Source organism: Oryctolagus cuniculus, chromosome 1 (assembly GCF_051225735.1).
Source record: "Oryctolagus cuniculus isolate XC-2025 breed Fujian yellow rabbit chromosome 1, ASM5122573v1, whole genome shotgun sequence".
Lineage (NCBI taxonomy): Eukaryota > Metazoa > Chordata > Mammalia > Lagomorpha > Leporidae > Oryctolagus > Oryctolagus cuniculus.
Genome location: NC_142867.1, coordinates 190,275,159 through 190,300,230, shown reverse-complemented (window position 1 = coordinate 190,300,230; position 25,072 = coordinate 190,275,159). Strand labels below are relative to the sequence as shown.

The 25,072-nt window shown below is 40.2% G+C and overlaps 1 protein-coding gene across 2 annotated transcripts in view; it reads left to right on the top strand.

Moving 5' to 3' along the window:
* CAAP1 (caspase activity and apoptosis inhibitor 1) overlaps positions 1-25,072 on the top strand; it is a 134,131-nt gene that overhangs the window by 91,989 nt on the left and 17,070 nt on the right. Inside the window, exon 6 of one of the 2 annotated variants that reach the window (XM_089317984.1) lies at positions 17,721-17,782. The exons of the other annotated variant lie outside the window; for it this stretch is intronic. Coding sequence (XP_089174110.1) covers positions 17,721-17,767 — 47 coding nt within the window. The 3' untranslated portion in view covers positions 17,768-17,782. Of the gene's footprint in view, positions 1-17,720; positions 17,783-25,072 lie in introns of those variants that run through there. 2 annotated transcript variants of the gene reach the window in all.

Genomic DNA, 25,072 nt, shown 5'->3' with positions numbered 1-25,072 from the left:
CTTTCTAGTAGCTGCATTTTAAAATATTTAAATATACTCATTAAGTCTACTTTTCATTATACATTTACTTAAAACCTTGTGAAATTGTAACTGCTCAGTCTGATGTTTTGCAATATTCTGAAAGGGTGATTTTTCCTCTCAATTTGTGCTTTGACCCATGGGTTATTTAGAAATATGTTGGTTTCCTAGTACTTGTGGCTTTCTAAAGATCTTTCTGTTAGTAATTTTTAATTTGATTCTTTTACAGTCATAGGAAATAATTTGTTTGATGTGAATCCTTTTAAATTTACTGAGCTTTATATTACAGCCTAAAGTATGATTTATGTTGGTGAGTGTTCCATGCACATTTAAAAAGCCCGTATTGTATTGTCAGAATTGTACTAAATGTCAGGTCAGATTGGTTAGTAGTGTTCAGATCTATATTCTTAGTGATCCTCTGTCTACATCTTCAGTACTTAGTGGAAGAAGGAATATTTTCTGTTGCTACATAATAAATAAATTTGTCTTACAATAGAACACATTTGTTTTCTCACGGTTACGGTGAGTCAGGAATGTGGGCATGGCTTAGATGGGTCCTCTGCCAAGGGTTTCAGAAGACTGGATTTAAAGTCTCATCTTTGGCTGTGGTCTCATCTGAAACTTGGGGGCCTCTTACAAGCTCTGTGGTTGACTCAAGAATTCCTTTTGCAGCTGTAGAACTCATGGCAACCTGTTTTTTAAAGGCCTAGTAGGACGGAGTGTTGCTCACATCTTCTGTCTCTGATTTCTAACCCTGCTTTAAAAGAGTCCACCTTGGGGCCGGTGCTGTGGCTTAGTGGGTAAAGCTGCCTCCTGCAGGGCCAGCATCCCATATGGGCACCAGTTTAAGTCCCAGCTGCTCTACTTTCAGTCCAGCTCTCTGCAATGGCCTGAAAAAGCAGTAGAAGATGGCTCACATGCTTGGGCCCCTGCACCTGCGTGGGAAAGCCCAGAGAAGGCTTCTGGCTCCTGGCTTTGGATTGGCCCAGCTCCAGCCATTGCAACCATTTGGGGAGTGAACCAGTGGATGGAAGACCTCTCTCTCTCTTTCTCCATGCTTCTGCTTCTCTGTAACTCTGCCTTTCAAATAAATAAATAAATAAATAAAGCTAAAAAAAAAAAAAAAAAAAAGGCCGACCTCTTACGTCAAACCTAACCCTGATAATTTTTTTTTAGTTAGGTCAAAGTTAACTAATAGGTGACCTTAATTGCATGTGTAAAGTTTCTTCCTGTTTGTCATAACATAAGTTGGTCATCACAAAGTATTAGCCAGGGACTATTTTGAGTATGTACTTGTATCCCAGGGGTTGTGGAATTTGGGAGCACTCTTAGAATTCAGCTCACTACAGAGAGCATTAAAACCTCTAAATGTAGATTTGCCTATTTCTCCTTGTCAATTTTTTTTTTTATTTGACAGGTAGAGTTATAGACAGTAAGAGAGAGAGACAGAGAGAAAGGTCTTTCTTCCATTGGTTCACTCTCCAAATGACCACTATGGCTGATGCTGCACTGATCTGAAGCCAGGAGCCTCCTCTTAGTTTCCCATGCAGGTGCAGGGCCCAAGCACTCGGGCCATCCTCCACTGCCTTCCCAGGCCACAGCAGAGAGCTGGACTGGAAGAGGAGCAACCGGGACTAGAACTGGCACCCATATGGGATGCTGGCGCTGCAGGCGGAGGATTAACCAAGTGAGCCATGGCGCCGGCCACTCCTTGCCAATTTTTTAAAAAGATTTATTTATTTATTTGAGAGGCAGAATTACAGACATAGGGAGAGGTCTTCCATCTGCTGACTTACTCTGCAAATGGCCGCAGTGGCCAGAGCTGGACCGATTCGAAGCCAGGAACCAGGATTATCTTCTGGGTCTTCTACATGGGTGCAGGGGCCCAAGCATTTGGGCCATCTTCAACTGCTTTCCCAGGCCATTAACAGGGAGCTGGATGAGAAGTGGAGCAGCAGAGACTCGAACCAGTGCCCATATGAGATGCCAGCACAGCAGGTGGAAGGTTAACTTACTACACAACAGTGCCAGCCCCCTTGACTCAATTTTTGAGTCAAGTATTTGGAAGCCATTATTGGATTAATAAACATTTAAAGTTATTATGTCCTCTTTAAAAAATGGTCTCTTTTTCATTATGAAATGATATTCTTATCCCTCTTCTCCAAATTGTTTTTCTCTTATACTACTTCTGCTTTTGATTAATGTTAGTGTGGTATATTTTTTTCCAACCTTTAACTCTATTTGTTTCTTTATATTTAAATTAGTTTCTTATAGCCACCATATGGTTGAATCCCCCTTTTTATCCAGTATACAATTCCTGCCTTTTCATTAGGTTATTTTGACCATTTACACTTAAAAACTTTTCTTTGCAGTTTATGTGTGGTATTTTTACATAGTATATCATTTGTAACACTGTCTCTTTTAAGATATCTTCTCCAATGTATTTCCATCATTTATTTTGACAGTTTATTGATATGTTATTTATACACCACAAATTTCACTCTTTGAAGATGTACAGTTTATTGGTTTTTAGGGTCATGCCTGCATCCATTCTGTGTAAGTCCAGGAGGCATTGTGCAGTGGGTTAAGCCACCACTTAGGATTCACGCATCCCACGTTGGAGTGCTGGCTCAAGTCTTGGCTACTTTATTTCTGATCCAGATCTCTGCTAATGATTCTGGGAAGCAACAGATGATGGCTCAAGTATTTTGATTTTCTGCCACCAATGTGGGAGTCCTGGATGGAGATTTCTGATTGCTGGCTTCATCTTTGCCCCCGTTCTGGCTGTTGAAGCCATTTGGAGAGAGAACCAACAGATGGAAGAGTCTCTCTGTCTGTCTGTCACCCAGGCTTTCAAAATAAAATAAAAATGAAAATAAAGTAAATCCTATGTAATTCCAGAACATTTTCATCAGACTAAAGCAATACGTCGTGGGTGGGCTCTTAGACCAGCAGTTAAGATGCCTGCATCCCACATCTGAATACCTGGGTTTGACTTCAGATATGGGTGCTGACTTTAGCTTCCTGCTGAAGTAGACCTTGGAAGGCAGTGGGGATAGCTCAGTTAATTGGATTCCTGCCACCCAAGTGAGAAACCTGGCTCCTGGCTTCATCTGTGGCCCAGCCCCAGACATTACAATATTGCAGGCATTTGGGAAGTGAACCATTAAATGGGGGAGTTCAGGTTCTTTCTCTCTCTCTCCATTCCTCTCACCCTTTCTCTTTCTTCCTTCCCTTTTTACTCCCCCCCCCACCCAAACCTAAAAAAAATATGTACTTTATACCCATTAGCAGTTACTTCCAATGTCCATGTTCTCCTAGCCTCTGGCAGCCACTAATACATTTTTGCCTTTATGGATTTGTATATTCTGGACATTCTCTATAAATGGAATCATATAATATATGGCTATTTGGGTCTGGGCTCTATTTCCAGGGTTCATCGATGTTCTCACATGTATTAGCACTTCATTCCTTTTTGCGGCCAAATTAATGTTTTAATGTGTAGGTAGGTACACTATAATTTGTTTATCCACTTACCATTTGGCTGCTGTCATTTCCACTTTTTGACTATAATGAATAATACTGCTATACGATTCAGATACAAATTTTGATGTGACAATTGTTTTCATTTCTCTTGAGTATTTACCTGAGAGTAGAATTGCTGTTGTATATGAGAGCTCTGTGTTTAGCTTTGTGAGAAACTTGCAGACTTTTACAAATGAATGCAACATTTGACATTCTTACTGTACCAAGGTTCTTATTTCTTTGTCAACACTTGTGATTGTATTTTTTCATTCATTTAAAGATGTTACTAGAAAGTGTTTCCTTTGAGATGCTCTCCTGCCATCGTTGTTTTCTTTGTTTATAACATGTCTTTGCTTGTAGCATTTTTCTTTATTATTAGTTTTGAGCTATTTGATTGCAGTGTAAGTTAGGGTAGTTTTCTTCATGTTTCTTGTGTTTAAGGTTAATTGAGATTCTTGGTTTTGCGAGGTTACCATGTTTATCAAATTTGGAAATTTTTTGGCTATCCTTTTTCTGGATATTGTTGCTTCATTCTTTTGGGGACTCTAGTTGCATATATATAATGTATTTGAGGTTTTTAATCATAGTTCACTGATGCTCAGTTCATCTTTTTTTAAAAATATATTTATTTATTTATTTGAAAGGCAGAGTTAGAGAGAGAAGGAGATACACAGAGAGAGAGAGAGAGATCTTCCATCCACTGGTTCACTCCCCTGATAGCCGCAGTGGCCAGAGCTGGGCCAATCCAAAGCCAAGAGCCTGGAGCCAGGAGTTTCTTCTGGGTCTACCATGTGGGTGCAGGGACCCAAGCACTTGGGTCATCTTCTACTGCTTTCCCAGGCACATTAGCAGGGAGCTGGATCAGGAGTGGAGCAGCTGGGACTCATACTAGTGCCCATTTGGGATGTCCATGTTGCAGGTGGCATCTTTATCCACCATGCCACAGCGCTGGCCCTTCTGTTCATCTTTTTAACTGATTTTTTTCTCCCTTTTAGTTTACTGCTTTTACTGTTCAGTGTCTAACCTGCTGTCAATCCTATCCAATACATTTCTCACATTACATCATGAAATTTTCATTTTGAGTCTGATATAACTTTTTTTGTATTTTCCAAATCTTAATAACCATATAAACTTAGAATAGCTTTTTTACATAGATTTATTTATTTGAAAGAGTTATAGAGAGTGAGAGAGAGAGAGAAAAAGAGAGATTTCACATTCACTGGTTTACTCCCCAGATGGCTGAAAAGCCAGGGCTGGGCCAGGCTGGAGCCAGGAGCTTCATCTGGCTCTCTGGCATGGATGGCAGGGGCCCAAACACTTGGGCCATTTTCTGCTACTTATTCCAGTCCATTAGCCCAGAGCTGTACCAGAAGTAGAGCAGCTGGGACACGAACCGGTACCCATGTAGAATGCCAGCATCATGGGCAGCAGCTTTACCTGCTATACCACAATGCCAGCCCTTAGAATAACTTTTTAAAAAATTATTTATTTATTTATTTGAAAGAGTGATGGGGGATAAAGAGGGAGGAAGGGCGAGAGAGAGACAAAGGGAACCTTTATCCACTGATTCATTCCCTGAATAGCTGCCATAGCTGGGGCTGGACCAGTCCAAAGCCTGGAGCCAGAAACTCCATGTGGCTCTCCCACATGGGTGGCAGAAACTCAAGTCCTTGAGCATCACCTGCTGCTTCCCAGGTGGATTAGCAGGGAGCTGGATAGGAAGTGAAGCTGCTGGGACTGAAATCAGCGCTCCAGTATGGGATGATGGGGGATGCTTGTGTGGCTTAACCCACTGACTGCATCACAACAACCACCCCCAGAATAACTATTTTTTAATATTCTTCCTATTCTAACAACTGTATCAACGTTGGTTTCAATGGATATATGTCACTCTTCTTGGTGGATCACATTTTCCACTTTTTTTTTTTACACACTCTGGACATTTTGGATTGAATGCCACACATTGTGGATTTTACTTTGTTGGGTGCTGGATATTTTTATTTATATAAATAGTCATGGTGCCTTTTTACAGGGGGTACAGATAAATTACTTGTAGTTTGATTTGTTGGGCAGTGCTGTGATGTGCTTACCATAGGGTTATTATTCCACAATACTGGTCAAAACACTCTTGTGTGTACTTAACACACATGACAGTCCCGAGACCTTCCAGCCGGCTGTGGTGAGCAGGTACTACACCCAGCCTGGTGTGACGCTGAGGGTGCTGAGCACTGTTCGTCTCATTTATGGCGATTCTCTCCTGGGCCTCAGGTATTTGCCTTAGCTGTGCGCCTTGTTCAATATTTAGCTGAATACTTGGGATGCTCTGCAGATCTCCATAGTTCTCTCTCCATTTCGTTCTCATGCCTGCCACACTGTTCTGAGAAATCTAGCTGCCTTGTTTTCTCTGGGCTTCATTTTCTCAACTGAGCGAGTGACCTGTGCTCTGCCCAGGTTTCCTTTCTCTGCTCATGGCTGGGAGCTCTCTCAAAACAATGATTATAGTACTTACCTTGTTTTCTCTTTTTCTTTTTCTCCCTTACTTGAAAGGAATACACTGTCTTCTGTTGCATAATGGTATAACGTCCAATGTTTTCAAAACTGTTGCTTTGGGGCCAGTTCCATGGCTCACTTGGTTAATCCTCTGCCTGCAGCACCGGCATCCCATGTGGGCGCCCATTCTGGTCCTGGCTGCCCCTCTTCCAATCCAGCTCTCTGCTGTGGCCTGGGAAAGCAGTAGAAGATGGTCCAAGTGCTTGGGCCCTGCACCAGCGCAGGAGACCTGGAAAAAGCACCTGGCTGCTAGCTTTGGATCGGCGCAGCTCCAGCCATGTGGCCATCTGGGGAGTGAACCAACAGAGGGAAGACCTCTTTCTCTTTGTCTCTACCTCTCTCTGTGTAACTCTACCTCTTAAATAAATAAATAAAATCTTAAAAAAAAAAACTGTTGCTTCACATATTTTGCCTGTTCTTCAGTTGTTTCAGGTTTAAGAGGAAATCTAGTCCCTGTTATTCCATCTTGACTGGAAGTTGAACTTGGCCTCATTCCAAATAGGTATTTTCCCTGAATATAGATTTCTGAGTTGCCCCCACCTCATCCCCCCCCCCTTTTTTTAAAGATTTATTTAATTTACTTGAAAGGTGGATTACAGGGAGAGAGAGACAGGGGCAGAGAGAAAGAAAGGTCTTCCATCCACTGGTTCATTCCCCAAATGGTCGTGATGGCTGGAACTATGCTGATCTGAAACCAGGAGCCAGGAGCTTCTTCTGGCTCTCCCATGTGGGTGCAGTGCCCAAGCACTTGGGTCATCTTCCACTGCTTTCCTAGGCCATAGCATAGAGCTGAATTGAAAGTGGAGCATCCGGGACTTGAACTAGTAGCCATGTGGTATGCTGGCACAGCAGGCAATGGCTTAACCTACTATGCCACAGCACCAGCCCTGCTACCCTTTTTATTTTTAATTTATTTGAAAGGCTAAGTAAAGAGAGAAACATAAAGAGAGAGGGAGAGAAAGAGAGATCGATCATCCCTCTGTGGGTTTGCCCACCAAAAAGCTACAAAAGCCAAGGCAGGGCAAGGCCAAAGCCAGGATCCTGGAACTCCATTCTGTTTGCCCACATGATGCAGCGGCCCTAGCATTTGGGCCATCTTCTGCTTTCCCAGACACATTAACAGGCTGGAAGTGGAGCAGCTGTGAACGGAACCAGCACTCGTATGGGATGCCTGTGTCCCAGGTGGTGGCTTAACCTGCTGTGCCACAACGCTGGCCCCAAGTTAGCTGTTTTTCTTTCAATACACAAAAAGTGTCCCACTGTCTTGTAGCCTTCACAGTTTATTGTAAGAAGTCCATAGTGTTTGTTGTTTCTTTGTTTGTAAGGTCTTATTCTTTGGCTACCTTCACACATTTTTTGCTTTATTCTTTCTTTCCTCTTCTATGATTCCAGTTACTCATATATCAGGCTATTTGATATTGTTGCACAGGTGCCTGAGGCTGTTTTATTTCTCTAATAATTTTCCTCTGTTTAGATTGGATCATTTCCTGCACTGTCTTCAAGTTTAATGCTGTCCCTCTACCGCACATAATACATACATAGTTTAGGTCAGTCAGAAACGTGGGAAGAGTTTATGTACAGAACGTGTGAACCCCTTCCCTACCCCTCTTCATTCTAGAATTACCCCTCTCTGGTTGCAGAGTATGAGGCTTCCCCTGGCTCTGTCTTGTTCAGCAGCCAGAAAGTGGTATGTTTTCTATGGGAACTCAGCTGGCATGAATCACAGATTGTTTTTCAGGCCAAAGCCACAAAAGATGAGGCATTCCAATGTGATACTCTCCTTGCGTAAAACTTTTTGTAAAGATTTATTTATTTATTTGAAAGGCAGAGATACAGAGATGGGGAGAGAGAGAGAGAGAGAGAGAGAGCGAGCGAGCGAGTGAGCACGCTTCCATCCACTGGGTTACTCCCCAAATGGCTGCAATGCCCAGGCCCAGAATGGAGCCAGGAGCCAAGAGCTTCTTCCTGGTCTCCCATGGGTGCAGGGCCCCAAGTACTTGAGCCATCTTCTGCTGCTTTCTCAGTTGCATTAACAGAGAGCTGGATAGGAAGTGGAGCAGGACTCTAACCAGCACTCATATGGAATGCCGGCACCTCAGGCTGGGGCTTAACTACAACACAGCATTGGCCCTCCTTTGTCTAAATTTTACTGTGCTCCACAATCCACATGCTGTGGCTTACTCTCCAGAACCTTCAGGTACTTGTTTCTTTTATTTTATACAGAGTTTATCTAATTTTTTTTTTTATCTGTGAGCGGTTTAGTCTGTTAGAAAATTGCTCCAGCATACCCCAGCTTTTAAAAAAGTTTTCTTAAGTTCAAAAATTTCACACACGTATAGAAAAGTGTATAAACTGGAAACAGCTTAAAGAATTAGTATAAATTGAACAGGTTTATAACTACCATCTCAGTTAAGAAATGGAATACTGCCAGCACTCTAGAAACTCTGGGAGTGTTTTGGGTTTTGTTTATTTCTTATCTGATTTGTTTTTCAAGAATAGGAAAACTATGTTTATAAGATGAGGGAAATGACTGATGAATCAGTTCCTGAAAGAGAAGAAATACTAAGATTTTTGACATTGTCAGTCATCATGGCCCTATAAATAAAAACCATGATGAAATGGCAATAAAATGCCATCAGAATGGCTAACATTTAAAATGTGAGCAAGTCTACCTCTCAAACACTGGTGGCAGCTTAGTGTGTTGCACCACAACAACCGCCCCCAAGAAATTTGTTTATTTTGAGCTAGAAAGGCATATGAAAATGTTCATACTAAAAGTATTCTTATTGCAAAAATTTGCAAACACTGCACATGTCCATCAGTAGTAGAGTGAACAGTTAAATTGTGGCCTAGTCATATAATGGGATGTTAAATAGCAGTGAACATGAACAAAGCCTTGCTCTGTGTCGTTTGCAAGAATCTCAGAAATCTAATGTTGAATGCAAGGAGCAGCACAGAAAGGGGCGTGAGGAGGACGTCATAGTGCTGGAAACATTCGATTTTGTTATCTGCCCCATGTTACACTGATATGGGTTCTTTCTAAAAACCTACGCAGTGTTACAATTTATCATTAAATGTGTAACTTTGAAGGTGGAATATGGAGGGAGCTTACTGCTCTAGTCTAGGGGAAGATAGTTAGAAAAAAAAAAAAAAAACATGGAGTGCAGTCTCAGGGAAGTTAGGGAGAAAATGGTAGAGGAAACTCCATGCAAATTAGAGGGGCACTTTGGATCGATGGGGAGGGTGAAAAGAAATGTGTAATTTTTGATTACAGTGCACACCTGAGTTTGTCCTCAATGAAGATTTTCCATTGGTTGGTATATTCCGACTTCTCTTCTCTAGGATGGTTCTCTCACCTTCAGGGATCTTACGCTTGTCTTTCCACCTTCTTTTACCTTTTCATCTGTTCTCTGCTCTACATAGCAAAGGATTGTCTTTCCGCTTACTTTTGTATAATCTACTCATCCCGGTGTTCTGAAGAAGTAGAGAAGTACAGTATTAAGTCATTTATTCCAATTCTGTTCTTATGTAAAAGATATGCTCGTTTAGGTAAGAGCATTAGTTAGTGGAACTGTCACCTGCTAGTTGTTTACTCCACTCTCATTTCTTCTAACAATGTGAATTGTGATTTAGGTTGTCATTTTTTCCTCTTACTATTTCCTCAGAAGGAGATAATTGATGCTGCCAGAACATTCTAAAATATATCGTTAAGGCCTTCTTCATTTGCAATGAAATACTGTATTATCATCTGTTTTTGTTAGAATTGTAGGTAATAAATTTTAAAAAGAATTGAAATGATGGTTGCTTTTGGCTCTTATTAAACAGCAAAGAAGAATTATTGGGTATAAATGTACAGTTCTGTGAATAACTGTCTTCTGGTACTAAAATAATGTTTATTTGTATATTGTTTAAATAATACAAAGGCAGATGGTTAATAACTTCTATCTGCAACCATAAAAGTAAAAGAAGTTTAAAAATTTTTTAATCAAAGGGACACATGAGCAGTTAATCTGTTGTTCTCTTTCCTTTGATAACAAATTTAAAATAGTTTAAAAATACTAAGAGACAATTTCTTAATCATAGGCCACAGTCTCTTATTTTACTTCTCCATAGTTCCTCTCTGTTCTTGTTGGAAACACTGAAGTATTGAAATCCTTCTTTTCTGTAAAGAATAGTTCTCCCTTTTACCCAGGAATAGATTTTTGTAGCAAATCCCTGAGTCAGCAGTTATTTTGACTCTAACTGAAAGAGATAAAGTTCCTAAGAATTTATTATATATGTTTCTTGCCACTGAGTGAGCAAGAAAAATACATAGCCATCAGTGCTGACTGGTTGGCAATTTCTGAAACACGATGCCACAGCTTCTCATAAATAACTGAGAAACAGATTCTCGGAGAATTTGGCAGAGATCAATCTCTAGATGGATGAGTTAGTCTATAAGCAAATAGCTACTCAACTTCTTTTGACTTTTAAGAATGTTCTGTGTGTTTTCTAATCCAGACTCTTGGATTTCAGTGAGTCCCTAGAGATAAAGAGTTTTTTGCAGACTGATGAAGACTCACAGGTCAGCAACTGAGCATCACTGCTCTGACACCCTGCCCATAGTGCTGTGATCTGGTAATGATGGCCTCCAGAGGTGCAGGAAGGGGTAGGCTTTGCCACCTCTTGCCAGATCATTAAAGTGTATGCTGGAAAAGTCCTCAGGTACTGGATGCTTTTCTTAGGATTCATCTAAATGCTACTTCTACTCTGGTGTCAAACCGCTTGAGTTGTAACCTGGCTCTGCAACCCCTGTGATCTTTGATCCAAGTTTCTCTCTGCCTTGGTTTCCTCATCTATAAGATGAAGAGTAATAGCATTTACCTCAAAGAGTTGTTAGTTTAAATAAGTTAATACATGTCAAGTTCTTTGGATAGTCTCCTAGCACATTATAAAACTGCTCAATGAATGTTAGTTTTGAGTACCCATTATATATATGGGTAACCCCTCTGACCTAGCCCTCAGCCCAATTTTCAATAAATACAAATAGTATTATTAAAAGCACTTCTTTTTTAAAAAAGATTATTTATTTATTTGAGAGGTTGAGTTACAGACATAGAGAGGGAGAGACGGAGAAAGATCTTCCATCCACTAGTTCACTCCCCATATGGCTGCAATGGCTGGAACTGGGCCAATCCAAAGCCAGGAGCCAGGAGCTTCTTCCAGATCTCCCATGCAGGTGGAGGGGGCCGAGCACCTGGGCCATCCTCTGCTTTCCCAGGCCATAGCAGAGAGCTGGATTGGAAGAGGAGCAGCAGGAACAGAAACTGGCACCCATATGTGATGCTGGTGCTGCAGGTGGAGGCCTAGCCTACTATGTCACAGTGCCAGCCCCGGAAAACACTTCTTGATTTTCCAGTGGCATCACCTTTTATCCTGAGAATCAAATGAGCTGGGGCTCTCTCAAAAACCAAACCATGTTTTTGTCTAATATCAGAATTTTGACTGGAAGGGATTATATGGATTATATGGATTATGGAATCTGCTTCTTTTTGTATAGTTGGGAAGTCTGAAACTCAGAAAGGTTGACAAAGCATCCATTTTTGTTATTTGGACATTTCTCATTTGCTAATCAAAAGATCCTACACATTGTTACCAGAGTTGTTAATATGCACAGTGCCTAAGTCATTATGTGCACACTGATAGTTCCTGGGGCAGGGATATCTAGAATGAAAGAGAAGTGTGAGACACTGAAATGGAATTAAGTGTAGGAAGTTGTGATCATTTAAGGTGGTAAATAGAGTGCTTGTGTCTTAAGAGACATGGGCCTCTTCTGGAAGGGCTATGTAGCAGGTTGGAGTACTCTGTAAAGAGGAACGTATTAATTTGCATTTCTCTGATGGCTGGGAATATCAAGCATGTTTTCCATATGTTCTTGGCCATTTGTATCTCTTCTTTTGAGAATTGTCTGTCAACTCAAAACCACAATAAGATTTCAACTCACTCCTGTTAGAATGGGTGTTATCGAAAAATAATAAATGCTGGTGAGGACGTAGGAAAAGGGAAACTCTAACACATTGTTGGTGGGAATGTAAATTAATACAGGCACTATGGAAAAAAATGGAGATTTCTTTAAAAAAAGAAAAACAACTAGAAATATAATTGCCATATGATCTAGCAATACCTGGGTATAGATCCCAAAGACATAAAATCCTTTTATCAAAAGAGATACCTGCTCCACCATATTTATTGTAGTTTTGTTTATAATGGCCAAGATTTGGATTTATCTAAGATGTCAGTCACCAAATGAATGGATAAAGAAAATGCAACACACACATAAAAATACACACACCCACACAACGGAATATGATTCAGCCATATGAAAGAATGAAATCCTATTATTTGCATCAAAATGTTTGGAATTGGAGGATTGACAAATACCACATGTTCTTCCTCATATTTGGAAGCTGAAATAAAAATCTGAACAGATAATATTGATTACTAGAGGCTTGTAAAGGTAGGTGAAGTAGAAGGAGTTTGGCTAATAACTACCAAATAAGAATTAGATTGAAGTAATAAGTTCCTGATGTTACACAGCAAGGTTAGGAGACCACAATTCACAATAACCGAATATATATTTTATGATCAAATCCAATCATAAAGTAATGTCAAAGAAATGGAAATGTATCACCCTGTTTTGATCAGCACACATAGTATACATGCATTGAAATGTCATGCTGTAGCTCATAAGTAAATACAATTAGTTATTTTTTCTAAGTTTTTAAATTTGATCTATGAGCTATTTAGAGGTGTGTTGTGTAATCTCTAAGCATACGGATATTTTCTAATTATAGTTATTGATTTATAATTTAATATCAAAAACATACTCTGCACAGTGTCAACCATTAAAAAATTGACAAACTCACAGATAGCATCATATTGAGTGGGAAAAAGTTGGAAGCATTTCCACTAAGTTCTGAAACCTGACAAGGATGTCCACTCTCACTATTACTATTCAATATAGTCTAGAAGTTTTAGCCAGAGCCATTAGGCAAGAAAAAGAAATCAAAGAGATACAAATTGGAAAGAAGGAAGTCAAATTATCCCTTTTTGCAGATGACATGATTCTATATATAGGGGAGTGAAAAGATTCCACCAAGAGACTATTGGAATACTTAAAAGTTTGGTAAAGTTGCAGGATATAAAATTAACACACAAAGATCAGTAGCTTTTATACACACAAATAATACAGTGACTGAGGAAGAACTTGTAAGATCAGATCCAGGCACAATAGCTCCAGAAAATTTAAATACCTTGGAATAAATTTAGCCAAGGAAATGAAATATCTCTATGATGTAAATTACAAAACATTAAAGAAAGAAATAGAAGACCCAAAAAAGTGGAAAAAGTTTCCATGTTCATAGATTGGAAGAATATCAAAATTTTCATACTACCTGAGCCATTTACAGATTCAAGTAAATCCCAGTCAAAATGCCAAGAACATTCCTCTCAGATCTAGAAAAAATGATGCTAAAATTCATATGGAATCACAGGAGACCCCCAAAAGCTAAAACAATTTTTTTAACAAAAATAAAATTGGAGGCAACACAATACTAGATTTCAAGACATACTACAGGGCAGTTATAATCAAAACAGCCTGGTGTTGGCTCATAAATAATGTAGACCAGTGGAACAGAATGGAAACCCTAGATATTAATCCATGTATCTGCAACCAGCTAATCTTTGACAAACAAGCTAAAATCAATTCCTGGAGCGATGACAGTTTCTTCAACAAATGGTTTTGGGAAAATTGGATCTCTGTGTGCAGAAATATAAAACAAGAACTCTACCTTATACCTTATGTAAAAATCAACTCAAAATCTATCAAGGATCTTAATCCATGACCTGATACCATTGAATTACTAGAGGAAAACTTTGGGGAAAGTCTGTTAAACATTGGTATAGGCAAAGACTACTTGGAAAAGACCCCAAAAGCACAAACAATCAAAGCAAAAATAGACAAATGGGATTATACAAGTTAAGATGCTTTTGTGCTACAAAGGAGACACTCAACAAAGTGAAGAGGCAACTGACAGAATGGGAGAATTTATTTGCAAACTATGCAACTGATAAAGGATTAATATCTAGAATCTAGAAAGAGCTCAAGAAACTCAATAACAACAAAACAAGCAATCCAGTTAAAAAATGGGCAAAGCACTTGAACTGGCATTTTTTTTCAAAAGAGGAAATTCAAATGGCCAACAGATGTGAAAAAATGTTCAGGATCACTAGCCATCAGATAAATCTAAATCAAAATCACAGTGAGATTTCACCTCACCCCAGTTAGAATGGCTCTCATACAGAAATCAACAAATAATACTGACAAGGATTCCACTGTTGGTGGGAATATAAACTAATACAGCCATTATGGAAGACAGTATAGAGATTTCTCCTGAAAATAGATCTACTAAATGCCCTACCAATCCCACCCCTAGGAATGTACCCAAACAAAATGAAATCAGCATATGAAAGAGTTATCTGTACCCCTATGTTTATTGTAGCTCAATTCATAATACCTAAGATATGGAATCATCCTAGATGCTTATTGACTGATGACTGGATGAAAAAAAAGTAGTATATGCACACTATAAAATACTATTCAGCCATAAAAAGAATGAAATCTTGTCTTTTGCAACAAAATGGATGCAACTGAAAACCAATTGTGTTTAGTAAAATAAGTCAGTCCCAAAAAGAGAAATATCATATGCTTTCTTTGGTATGTGGCAGTTAATATAGGATACAAAAAAAAAGGGTAGGAATGAAATGGACCTCTTATGTTGTTGTTAGCCCTTGTTTATACTTCTGTGGAACTATAGTCTTCCTACTTTTTACTTGTTGACTATTATGGTTTATGGTGAATTAAGCCTGTGATTATAGAGCTGATTGAAAGCATGTTTTTGCAATAATTAAAGAAGGAAGGAGGACAGATGAGGGAGTGAGGGGAGAGGGATGTATGCTTATCTTCTTAGAACTGTACCTATGAAATATATGAAATCTGTTCTCTTTACATCAATAAAAATAGAAAAAGTTATGATTTGTTCTATGGCTTACATGGTTTATGTCATTGACATTTCAGGTACATTTGAGAAAAATGTGTATTATGCCACTATTGCATGTTATGTTAAAATAAATATCTGTTAGGTCATAAAAAGAGGGGCCCATTGACACATAGACTACTACAGGTGGCCGGTGCTGCGGCTCACTAGGCTAATCCTCCGCCTTGTGGCGCCGGCACACCGGGTTCTAGTCCCGGTCGGGGCGCTGGATTCTGTCCCGGTTGCCCCTCTTCCAGGCCAGCTCTCTGCTGTGGTCAGGTAGTGCAGTGGAGGATGGCCCAAGTGCTTGGGCCCTGCACCCCATGGGAGACCAGGAGAAGTACCTAGCTCCTGCCATCGGATCAGCGCGGTGCGCCGGCCGCAGCGTGCCGGCCGCGGCGGACATTGGAGGGTGAACCAATGGCAAAGGAAGACCTTTCTCTCTGTCTCTCTCTCTCACTGTCCACTTTGCCTTTCAAAAAAGAAAAAAAAAGAATACTACAGGTGTTCCAAGTCCCCTGTTAATGAAATCACACAATGAAAGGATATTTGTATTCTGAACACCTGATTCCTAATTCTGAGTATCCTTAACAGAAAACCCTATGTGTACATAATATACAGTATAGGAAATAAATATTTTAAGGTGTGCCAAGCTGTATTATATAATGAACATAACCTCCAAACCTAAAGACAGCTTAAGAGAACTAAAGTTTATTTATTTATTTTTTGGTTTAAACAACATAAATTTATTTCTTTCAGTTCTAGAAAGTTAAAGTTCCAAGGTCAAGGCGCCAGTCAGCATGGTTCCTGGTGAAAGCTCTTCCTGGTTTGCAGCGGAGAACTTCCTGCTGTGTCCTCACAGAGAGAGTTTTCTCTCTCAAGTCTCTTACTACAAGGACATCAATCCCATTCTCAAGGGTTCCACCCTCCTGACTTAGTCACATTAATAATCCGGGAAGAGTTAGCAATTGATGGCTGATCTTGACCAAGGATTCTATTCTAGAAACTAGGCAAGTGAGAATTTTCCTTACATGTTTTTTAACAGTCAAGTGCTATGGCTTATTTTGTGAGAGGAATAACTTGGAGAACTCTGAGGAGTCAAAGTAGATCATTCCAAGTGCAGAAAGTATCGGGGGATAAGACCTAGAAGTCAGTCTCTGACTTTTTCTCAGAAACTTGATGAAGACATATAGAAAAAATCAGAACAGCTGCTCTCTTCCATTGATACTAAAACAACACAGAGGCTGAGATTATACCACCAGACACTGAAGTAAGAAATTAGGGGCTTTCTGAATGATACCAAAGTTACACCTGTTGGTAATGCCAGATGAGAAATTTTTTTCAGTAACTTCTCCACTTACCTTTTTAGAAAAAAGTTCTTGGTAATGTGTTAGCTTTGTAGACCCACCTGTCTCCCTGTGTTGGTTCCTCTACTTCTAGTTATATTGAATTTAGATAAAATTACTTTAGATTGTCCAGTATCAATTTTTCAAAATGTAAATTGTAAAATGCTGTGACATCTAAAAGGGATAATACGAACAGCATCTGGTATGTAGGTGCTAAATAAAAATTACTTGCCTTGCCATCTTTGGGGAAGATACGTTTGAAGTAATTGAGAAGAAATGAACCAGATCAGTGACTGGGAAACCTAGTTACACACTGAAATTATGTGAGGACCTTAAAGACTAAGGAACTGCTGAATGGGAATCTTTGAGGTTACGCCTGGAAACCTACACTTTTTAGAAGATTCAGATAATTCTGATGCCCACCTAAGTCAATAAACTACACGAATTCTTAGCATTATTTCTATTCTGTTATTTCCTATAGTCATGTTAAGGTCAGTTTACTTGGATAATTAATATTAACCAGTGTTCAGAATAATCCACTCATAGTTTATAAATGCTTGTGGGCTGGATCATAGAAGATACTTGCATTGCTTTGATCACATCTAATTTCTGCAAGCACTGAAAAGGCAGCATTGTGGCACAGCAGTGTAAGCTGCCACTTAGAATGCCTGCATCCCACACTGAATTCAAGTCCTGGCTGCTTAGCTTCTGATCCAGCTTCCTGCTAATGCCCCTGAAAGGCAACAGAACTTGCCACCCATGTGAAAAGCCAGGATGGAGTTCTTGACTCCTGGCTTCAGCCTGGCCCAGACCTATCTGTGTGGACATTTGGGGAGTGAACAAGCAAATGAACCCTCTGTTCCTCTGTGCCTCTCTCTCTTGCTCTGCCTTTCAAATGAATAAATGAATCTTTAAAAAATTATATGTGATAAACTCATTCCACAAATATTTAGCACCTACTATATGCTACACATAGCATTACGTGCTTCTAATCAGTTAAACAGGCAAAAATTCTTGCTTTTGTGAAACTTAGTAAATATAATCTTGTTGGGGTATTTCTAGGAACTGAGCAATTAAACCTTTGCTGCAACTATAATTGAAACTTAACAACCAAACAGGAAGTTTACTACTATACATATTCACTTACTTTTTTCTCATTTTTGTTACATTATGAAAAATTTCAAGTACTTTACCTTCCTACCTACAGAACTGTTCCAGGTACTTCACTTCCTGCCCATGTTTTATTCTCAGTAACTGTAACTGTTCAGGTGAGTGTGTAATTGTATCTCATTGTGGTTTTAATATGTGTTTGTTTGATGACACATAATGTGGAGCACTTTTTTGTGTACACATTTGTGTGTGTGTTTTTGGCTCTTCGTTTTTTAAAAATTTATTTAATTTGTAGGCAGAAAGAAAGGGAAACACACATGCACACACACACACACGCACATGCACACACAGATTGCCCACCTGATGGCACTCCCCAGATACCCACAACAGCCAGAACTGGGCCTGTGGGTGATAGGAACCCAAGTATTTGAGTTGGGGTTCAAACCAGGCACTCCAATAGAGGAAATGGGCATCCAAGTGGCAACATAACACCACTGTACCACAAGACCCTCACCAAACACTTTGAATCTTTTGCCCCTATTTTTAATTGGATTTTTTGCCTTTCTGCTGTTCATTTATCACAGTTCTTTGTTTATCCTCTTTATCTGAGAAATATGATTTGTCAGTGTTTCCTCCACCTTTGTGACTTGTCTCTTAGTTTTCCTATTTTTTTTTAAGATTTATTTGTGTATGTGAAAAGCAGAAATACAGAGAGAGAAGAGGAGAGAGAATGTTCTGTTCAGTAGTTCACACCCTAAATGGCTACAATGGCCAGGGCTGGGCCAGGCTGAAGCCAGGGGCCAGGAGCTTCACCTAGCCTCCCACCTGGGTGCAGGGGCCCCAGGAACTGAGCCATCTTCTGCTGCTTTCTAGGCACATTAGCAGGGAGCTGGATCAGAAGTGGAGTAACCGGGATTCAAACTGGTGCCCACATGGGATGCCAATGCTGCAGGGGAGGCTTTACCTGCTATGTCACAACACTGGCCCCTTACTTTTTTAAATGATGTCTTCTGATTAGTAGATATGTACAGTTTTGATTAAGTCTAATTTATCCTCCTCCCCCCTGCCCATGCTATTGCTTTGTGACCTATGAAATCTTGCCTACCCTAGATCATGGACATATTCTCCTTTGCTTCCCACTAAAAATTTTATTGGTTAGAATATTCATTTTCACTAATTTTCTTTAAGATTGATTTATTTATTCGAAAAGCAGAATGACCAAGACAGAGAGAGAGAGAGAGAGATCTTCATCTGCTGTTTCACTCTCCAAATGGATGCATTGGCTGGGTCTGGCCCAGTCCAAAGCCAGAAGCCCAGAGCTCCATTTGGTCTTCCACATGTGTAGCAGAGGCTCAAGTATTTGGGCTATCTTTTCCTTCCTTCCCAAATGCATTAGCAGGGAGCTAGATCAGAAGTGAAGCAACTAGGACTTGAACCATTGTTTGGTTTGGGATGCCGACATTGCAAGCAGTAGCTTAGCTCACTGTGCCACAATGCTGGTCCCAATTCTCACAATTTTGTTGAGAACTGATCTTCTAAATAATGTCAAATACTATCCATTTAAAATTATTTATATATAAATAAATGGAATTTACTCAGGTTATAAGAATCCAATTATGGCATCTTTCCTAAGAAAATAGGTACAAGTAGGGAATTATGGAAGCTATCAGACTATCTTCTGTATTCATGGTATGCCTTTAGTATATAGTTTCAGAATATTCTCTAAAAGAGTATCTGATTAAAGAAGTGCTTTACATCTGCATTTATTCAGGTGAAAGAATATGCTGTCCCATGCATTTCTGTATAACCGTGAGTGGGAGGAGAGAGGAGGGTGCCCATCCCCTGTGGTTTGGTGTCTTCACACGGGGCATTTGGAAGGAGAGGGGGTAGAAAGCACATGCTTGGTTGCCTTACCTCCTCACGCGCCCAGCTGTCCTCATGCTGTTCTCTTCCAAGTCCCACACCTTCAGGCCTGACCCTTATTCGGTGACTCTGGCCACGCTCCTTCCGGCAAAGGTTCTAATGGGTGCTCCTTTAAAAGGTTTGAATCACAGCTGTTGCATTGTGGAGGAATCTTGACACACTGATCGATGAGCAGGCCATCAGATATTCTACCCAACAGGGCAGCGGCTCATTTAAACTCTCACATAACATTTGCTCTGAAAATGGATTTTCTGAATCTTTCCACGTAAATAACTGAGGGTTAACTTTTACTGAAGCTGACAAAGTGGCAGCCAAGCACAGCATGTAACCCCAGAGTGCTGGGCAGAGGCACCTTGTCACTCTTGTGCCTTAATTTGCTGCACCTTGCATCCTGTGAAATTCTAAATTATTCACCTTTTAACATCCGGGAATGCTAAGTGCACATGGGCATTTATTCACCTTGTTTGAGGAGTATACTGAAGTAGGGGAAGTATATATTTGGAGAAGCAAAGTGTACTCCTGTAAAGGATTTTACTGGCACATTCGAAAAGTTGTCTTGACTTAGACAAACCACAGGATACCAATGTTAGTGTTTTTATGTAATCCTTTTAGTGATAGCATTCCATGTTGTGATGCCTCCTCCAAGGGCTCTCTTTTATAAACTTAAGAAAGTTTCTAATATAAAGGTTATATCATCAACGAATGCTAGTTTGAAAGAACCAAATAGGATTGTGAAGATTACCCTTTCTTAACAATGCCTTAAATTTTTATCTCCTTATCCATTCCCTATTGCTTTCTTTCTCAAGACATTATGGTTTATTGTGTCTCTACCAGGTACCTTGCATGTGATTTACACAGTGAATGGTCCTGCTTTTGGAGCCAGTTAATGATATAATATCCCCATTTATATTCAGAGCAGTCAACACTCTCTAGCTCTCAGAATAATAAAAGCACCTGCATTTAATATACATGGAAGAATGGGAAGGCAAATAGCAGATAAGGCACAATCAGGTAAGTGTAATCAGATAAAATATCACAATATTATAGTAGATCAGCATCTGGTAATGACTTGAATTTTGAAAGACTGACAAACAGCATGGCCTAAAGCAGCCAGGCATACCTCATTCAGAGCATCTCTTCCCAGAGCTGATTGCTCCTCTTAGGTGTTTTCTGGCAGATTAAGCAGGTAGGGTTTCTTATTTTAACTCTTCTAGAACTACATTGTGCTGCTGGAAAAACACTGGCAGCATTCTTTTGAGCTCAGATCAGAAACAAAAACAAATGACGTATCTAAGAATAAAGCCTTGCATCTCCCAACAGTTATCTCAAATTGATCCAAATCAACATTATTAAAAACAAATCTTTCAGTACTAGGCAGAGCTTTCATCTCCATTTCTATATTTATTTGCCTAGCATTGATGTTTTATTCTTATTTTTTTAAGGAGCAGGGGAAAACAGTTTGGTTATTAGAAACTGATTTTTCTCTGAGAGCATCCATGGTTCTTAGCATTGGCATCTGGTAAGCCTAGCTGTGTATCTGAGCTTTGTAGAAACCCTACTGTAAGAGAGACAAATAGAAAGCTTCACATTTGCAAAAGCCAGCACTAACTAAACTGGTTTGTGGAGAGCGTTTTCACAATTGTCTTTTTCTTTTAAGTTTACTCTTTGTTGGAGGCCAGTGATCTCTTCAGTTAACTCACCCATGCTTAACAGATGCTGTGGAGGCATTGGGAGTGCAAGGCATAAGGAAGCCCGTAGCATGGCATGAAGAAGCATGTAGAGACTGTAGCAGACATACGTCAGGCCACAGTCTGCCTCAGGGTTGGCCTGTGTCCTTTGCAAAGGATCAGCACTTTGCAAAGTGCCTTTGCTCTCATTTGCTACAATCAGAGCAGGACATTGTGTGTGCAAACAATTGAATAGATAGCTCCATCTTCTGAGAAGGGCTGTGTTCACTCTCTTCTTCCTCACCTTGTTTGCTTTTGTTTGCTGTTCTAAGGGTGCGGTCCTGGACATTGACCAAGCAGTGGTAAATTAAGCTTTCATGGCTGACGCTGTGGGTCACTAGGCTAATCCTCCGCCTTGCGGTGCTGGCACACCGAGTTCTAGTCCCGGTCGGGGTGCCGGATTCTGTCCCGGTTGCCCCCCTTCCAGGCCAGCTCTCTGCTATGGCCCGGGAGTGCAGTGGAGGATGGCCCAAGTGCTTGGGCCCTGCACCCCATGGGAGACCAGGAGAAGCACCTGGCTCCTGCCTTCGGATCAGCGCAGTGTGCCGTCTGCAGTGCGCCAGCCGCGGTGGCCATTGGAGGGTGAACCAACAGCAAAGGAAGACCTTTCTCTCTGTCTCTCTCTCTCTCACTGTCCACTCTGCCTGTCAAAAAATAAAAATAAAAATAAAAAAATAAAAAATAAAAAAATTAAGCTTTCATAAATATGAGAATGAATGAGATGAAGTAGCCTTCCATTGTATTTAGAACTACTCTGTTTATGTGAAAAAATTCTTCTCAAAATATCTCTGTCTCTCCACCTATCCTAACTCAGGCTGCCATAATATGATACATAATCTGGGTGGCTTAAACAACAGACATTTATTTTATTTTCTCACAGTTCTGGAGGCTCAAAGTCCAAGTTCAGGTTGCCATTGTGCTCAGATTTTTGCAAGGGCTCTCTTCCCAGCTTGCAGACAGCTGTCATCTGGCTGTGTGCTTATACGACCTCCTCTTTGCCTGCATTAAATACAGGGACAGAGAGAGCAAGCCTGCTCTTTTATATAATAATACCGATCCCACCATGAGCCCTCCCTCCCCGACCCATGACCTCAACTAAACCTAATTACCTTCCAAAGTTCCCGTCTCCAGTACCATTGCATTGAGAGTTAAGACTTCAATAAGTGTATTTGGGAGGATGTGATTCAGTCGGTAGAATCACCCAGTTTTGTTATTGTAGCAAAGTTACTAAGTCTGAGAGAAAGAGAACCATTGTCTGTTCAAAAGAGGTCGACTTGAGGAGTATTAGTAGTCCTGAAGGAAGCAAGTATCAGTTGATATAGCAGTGTTCCTCATTCCTTCTCACACACACACAAAACCACACTCTTTTCCCTGTCACACTCACTTTTGATGTTTAGAGAAGAGTTCAGTTATAAGAGGAACTGATTGCATCAGGAAGTACATGGAAAAATAATAATTTCAGGATATTTGTGTTAATAGGCTGTTGTACTTTATTTTTTCCTGATTTTTATTTATTTATTTGAGGAGAGAGAAAAGAGATGAAAGAGAGAGAGAAAGAATGCTCCGATCTGCAGGTTTAGTTCCCAAATGTGTACAAAAGGTGGGGCTGGCTGGGTCAAAGCTGGAATTCAATCCAGGTCTACCATGGGAGTGGCAGGAACCCAGTCTCTCGAGCCATCACTATTGCCTCCTGAGTCTGTGTTGGTAGGAAGCTGGAGTTGTGAGCTGGTACCAGGTATGAAGTCCAGGTACTCAGAGATGTGTGGGCATCTGAACCTGCAGGCTAAGTATCTGTTCCTATTTTGAAGTAACATGGACTGACCATGTATTTTAGAACTCTCAAGGGAGCTTCATTCACTCAAGAATTTTTTAGTTATATTCTGAGTTCCAAGGTTGAATAAAGAACATATATTCAGATTTCTAGTGGTATGAGTAGAAAGAAGAATCATGTGGGAGAATCATGAGTTAATGCCAACACCCTACTTGTGGAGTGTTCCATTTTGAATGATGTTTTCTTTCATGTAATTCATCACTGAATGTTAGAAGAGGTGGGTAGGCTGAGATTTACATCTTACAACTGAAATTTACATCTGGGTTGTTATATTTAAACATGGATTACACAATACTGAAATTTGAAAATGCCTCCTCCAACAGCTTTTTTTGTTTTGTTTTATATTTTAGTTGTAGCTTCAGAGGAACAGTCGGAGCAGCTTGTTATTATCTTAATTGTCATTTTGTGAGTCTGGGCCAAGAAGAGCTAAACCGGCCATGTTAAAAAAAAAAAAAAAGGTGTATCACCATCTGATTTACTATAAGCACTTTAGATAAAGCACAGTCAAGGCTATTTCAGCTTCCAAGTTGAAAACATTTTGGCTTCTGCTTGAAGCCACATTAAGAACTATTTCATAAATAGTGATGTTGATAATGTAATCAGCCAGCTTATTTTCTGATTCCATCTGTGTTCCTGTCCCTTTCATTAGAGCCCTCTTCTTAGAGGTCTGGGCTACTATAGGAAATAGTACTATAGCTATCTGAAGCAGTGTTTCTGCATTGATTTGTCCTTAGTGTTTAGATACAGACTGTGCTATTGTAATTGGATGTGAAGCACAACCCTGCTAACTTAAACCTGTTGCTTTTTCATTTTGTCACCACCATCCCAATTGGGGCAGATAGAGTACTGATTTCTTAGAAATAATAGTGGGAAATGGAGTGAGGAGACTAAAAAACTGGGGAGACATGCAGGTATGATCCCACTCATACCCTCCCCCCCTTTTTAAGGTCTATTTATTTGAAGGACGGGGATGGGGGCAGAGAGAAATCTTCCTTCTGCTAGTGCGCTCCCAAAATTGCTGCAATGGCCAGGACAAATCCAGGAATTTCTTCTGGGTCCCCCAAATGGGTGCAGGGGCCAACTACTTGGGCCATCTTCTGCTGCTTTCTCAGGTGCATTAACAGGGAGCTGGATAGGAAGAGGAGCAGCCAGGAGTTGAACTAGTGTCCCTATGGGGTGCTGGTACTGCAGGTGATGGTTTAACCCACAGTGCCACAGCACCAGCCTCATCTCACACAACCTTAAAGTATATTTCCTTCTTACTCACTGAACATGCCATTCTTCTTCACTGTATATACTTTGAGTTGAAGATTTTAAGAGACAAACAAAACAATACTTCTTAGTTGCCTTTCAATTATATTTGTGTCCTATATCTGACCAAGGGAAGTACCTGTGCTTACCTTTTTGTTAAATGTACCCTCGTCCCATCCCAACCCCAAGTCTCAGTGTGAGGCATTTCAAGCTTCTGGAATGAGGCAAATTAGATATCCGTGTGTGTCCATTCCTGCTTCCTGTTCTTAGGAAGTTATTTACCTTTGTGTTTCAACTTTTCTTCTCTTGAGAGCACGAACATTCCATATCAGACCATTTATATTAATTTTTTGCATTGCAAAATAGACATTTTAGTTCTCTCTGGCCTCTCCATAATGTCTAAACCAGAGTTGCTAATGGTCACTGCTACCAGAAAGCTGTGAATTTCCAAGAGACTTGGGGTGAGGCTGCCGGTGCCAAGAGCCTCCACATGAGCCAGGAAGACAGCTCTTCTAAGTACACTGTGCAGATGCTGCTTACGATCGCAGGTGCCCCAAGCCCAGAGACTGGTGGCCTGAGAAGTTGGCCTTGGGCCTTGTTGGCCTTGCTATAGGACCAGTGAACTAAAATAATAAATGAAATAAACTAAATTTATAAAGGAAGCATATTACTTTTATTCCAGCTTTAAGAATCTACTGATTTCTCAGCTAAACCCTG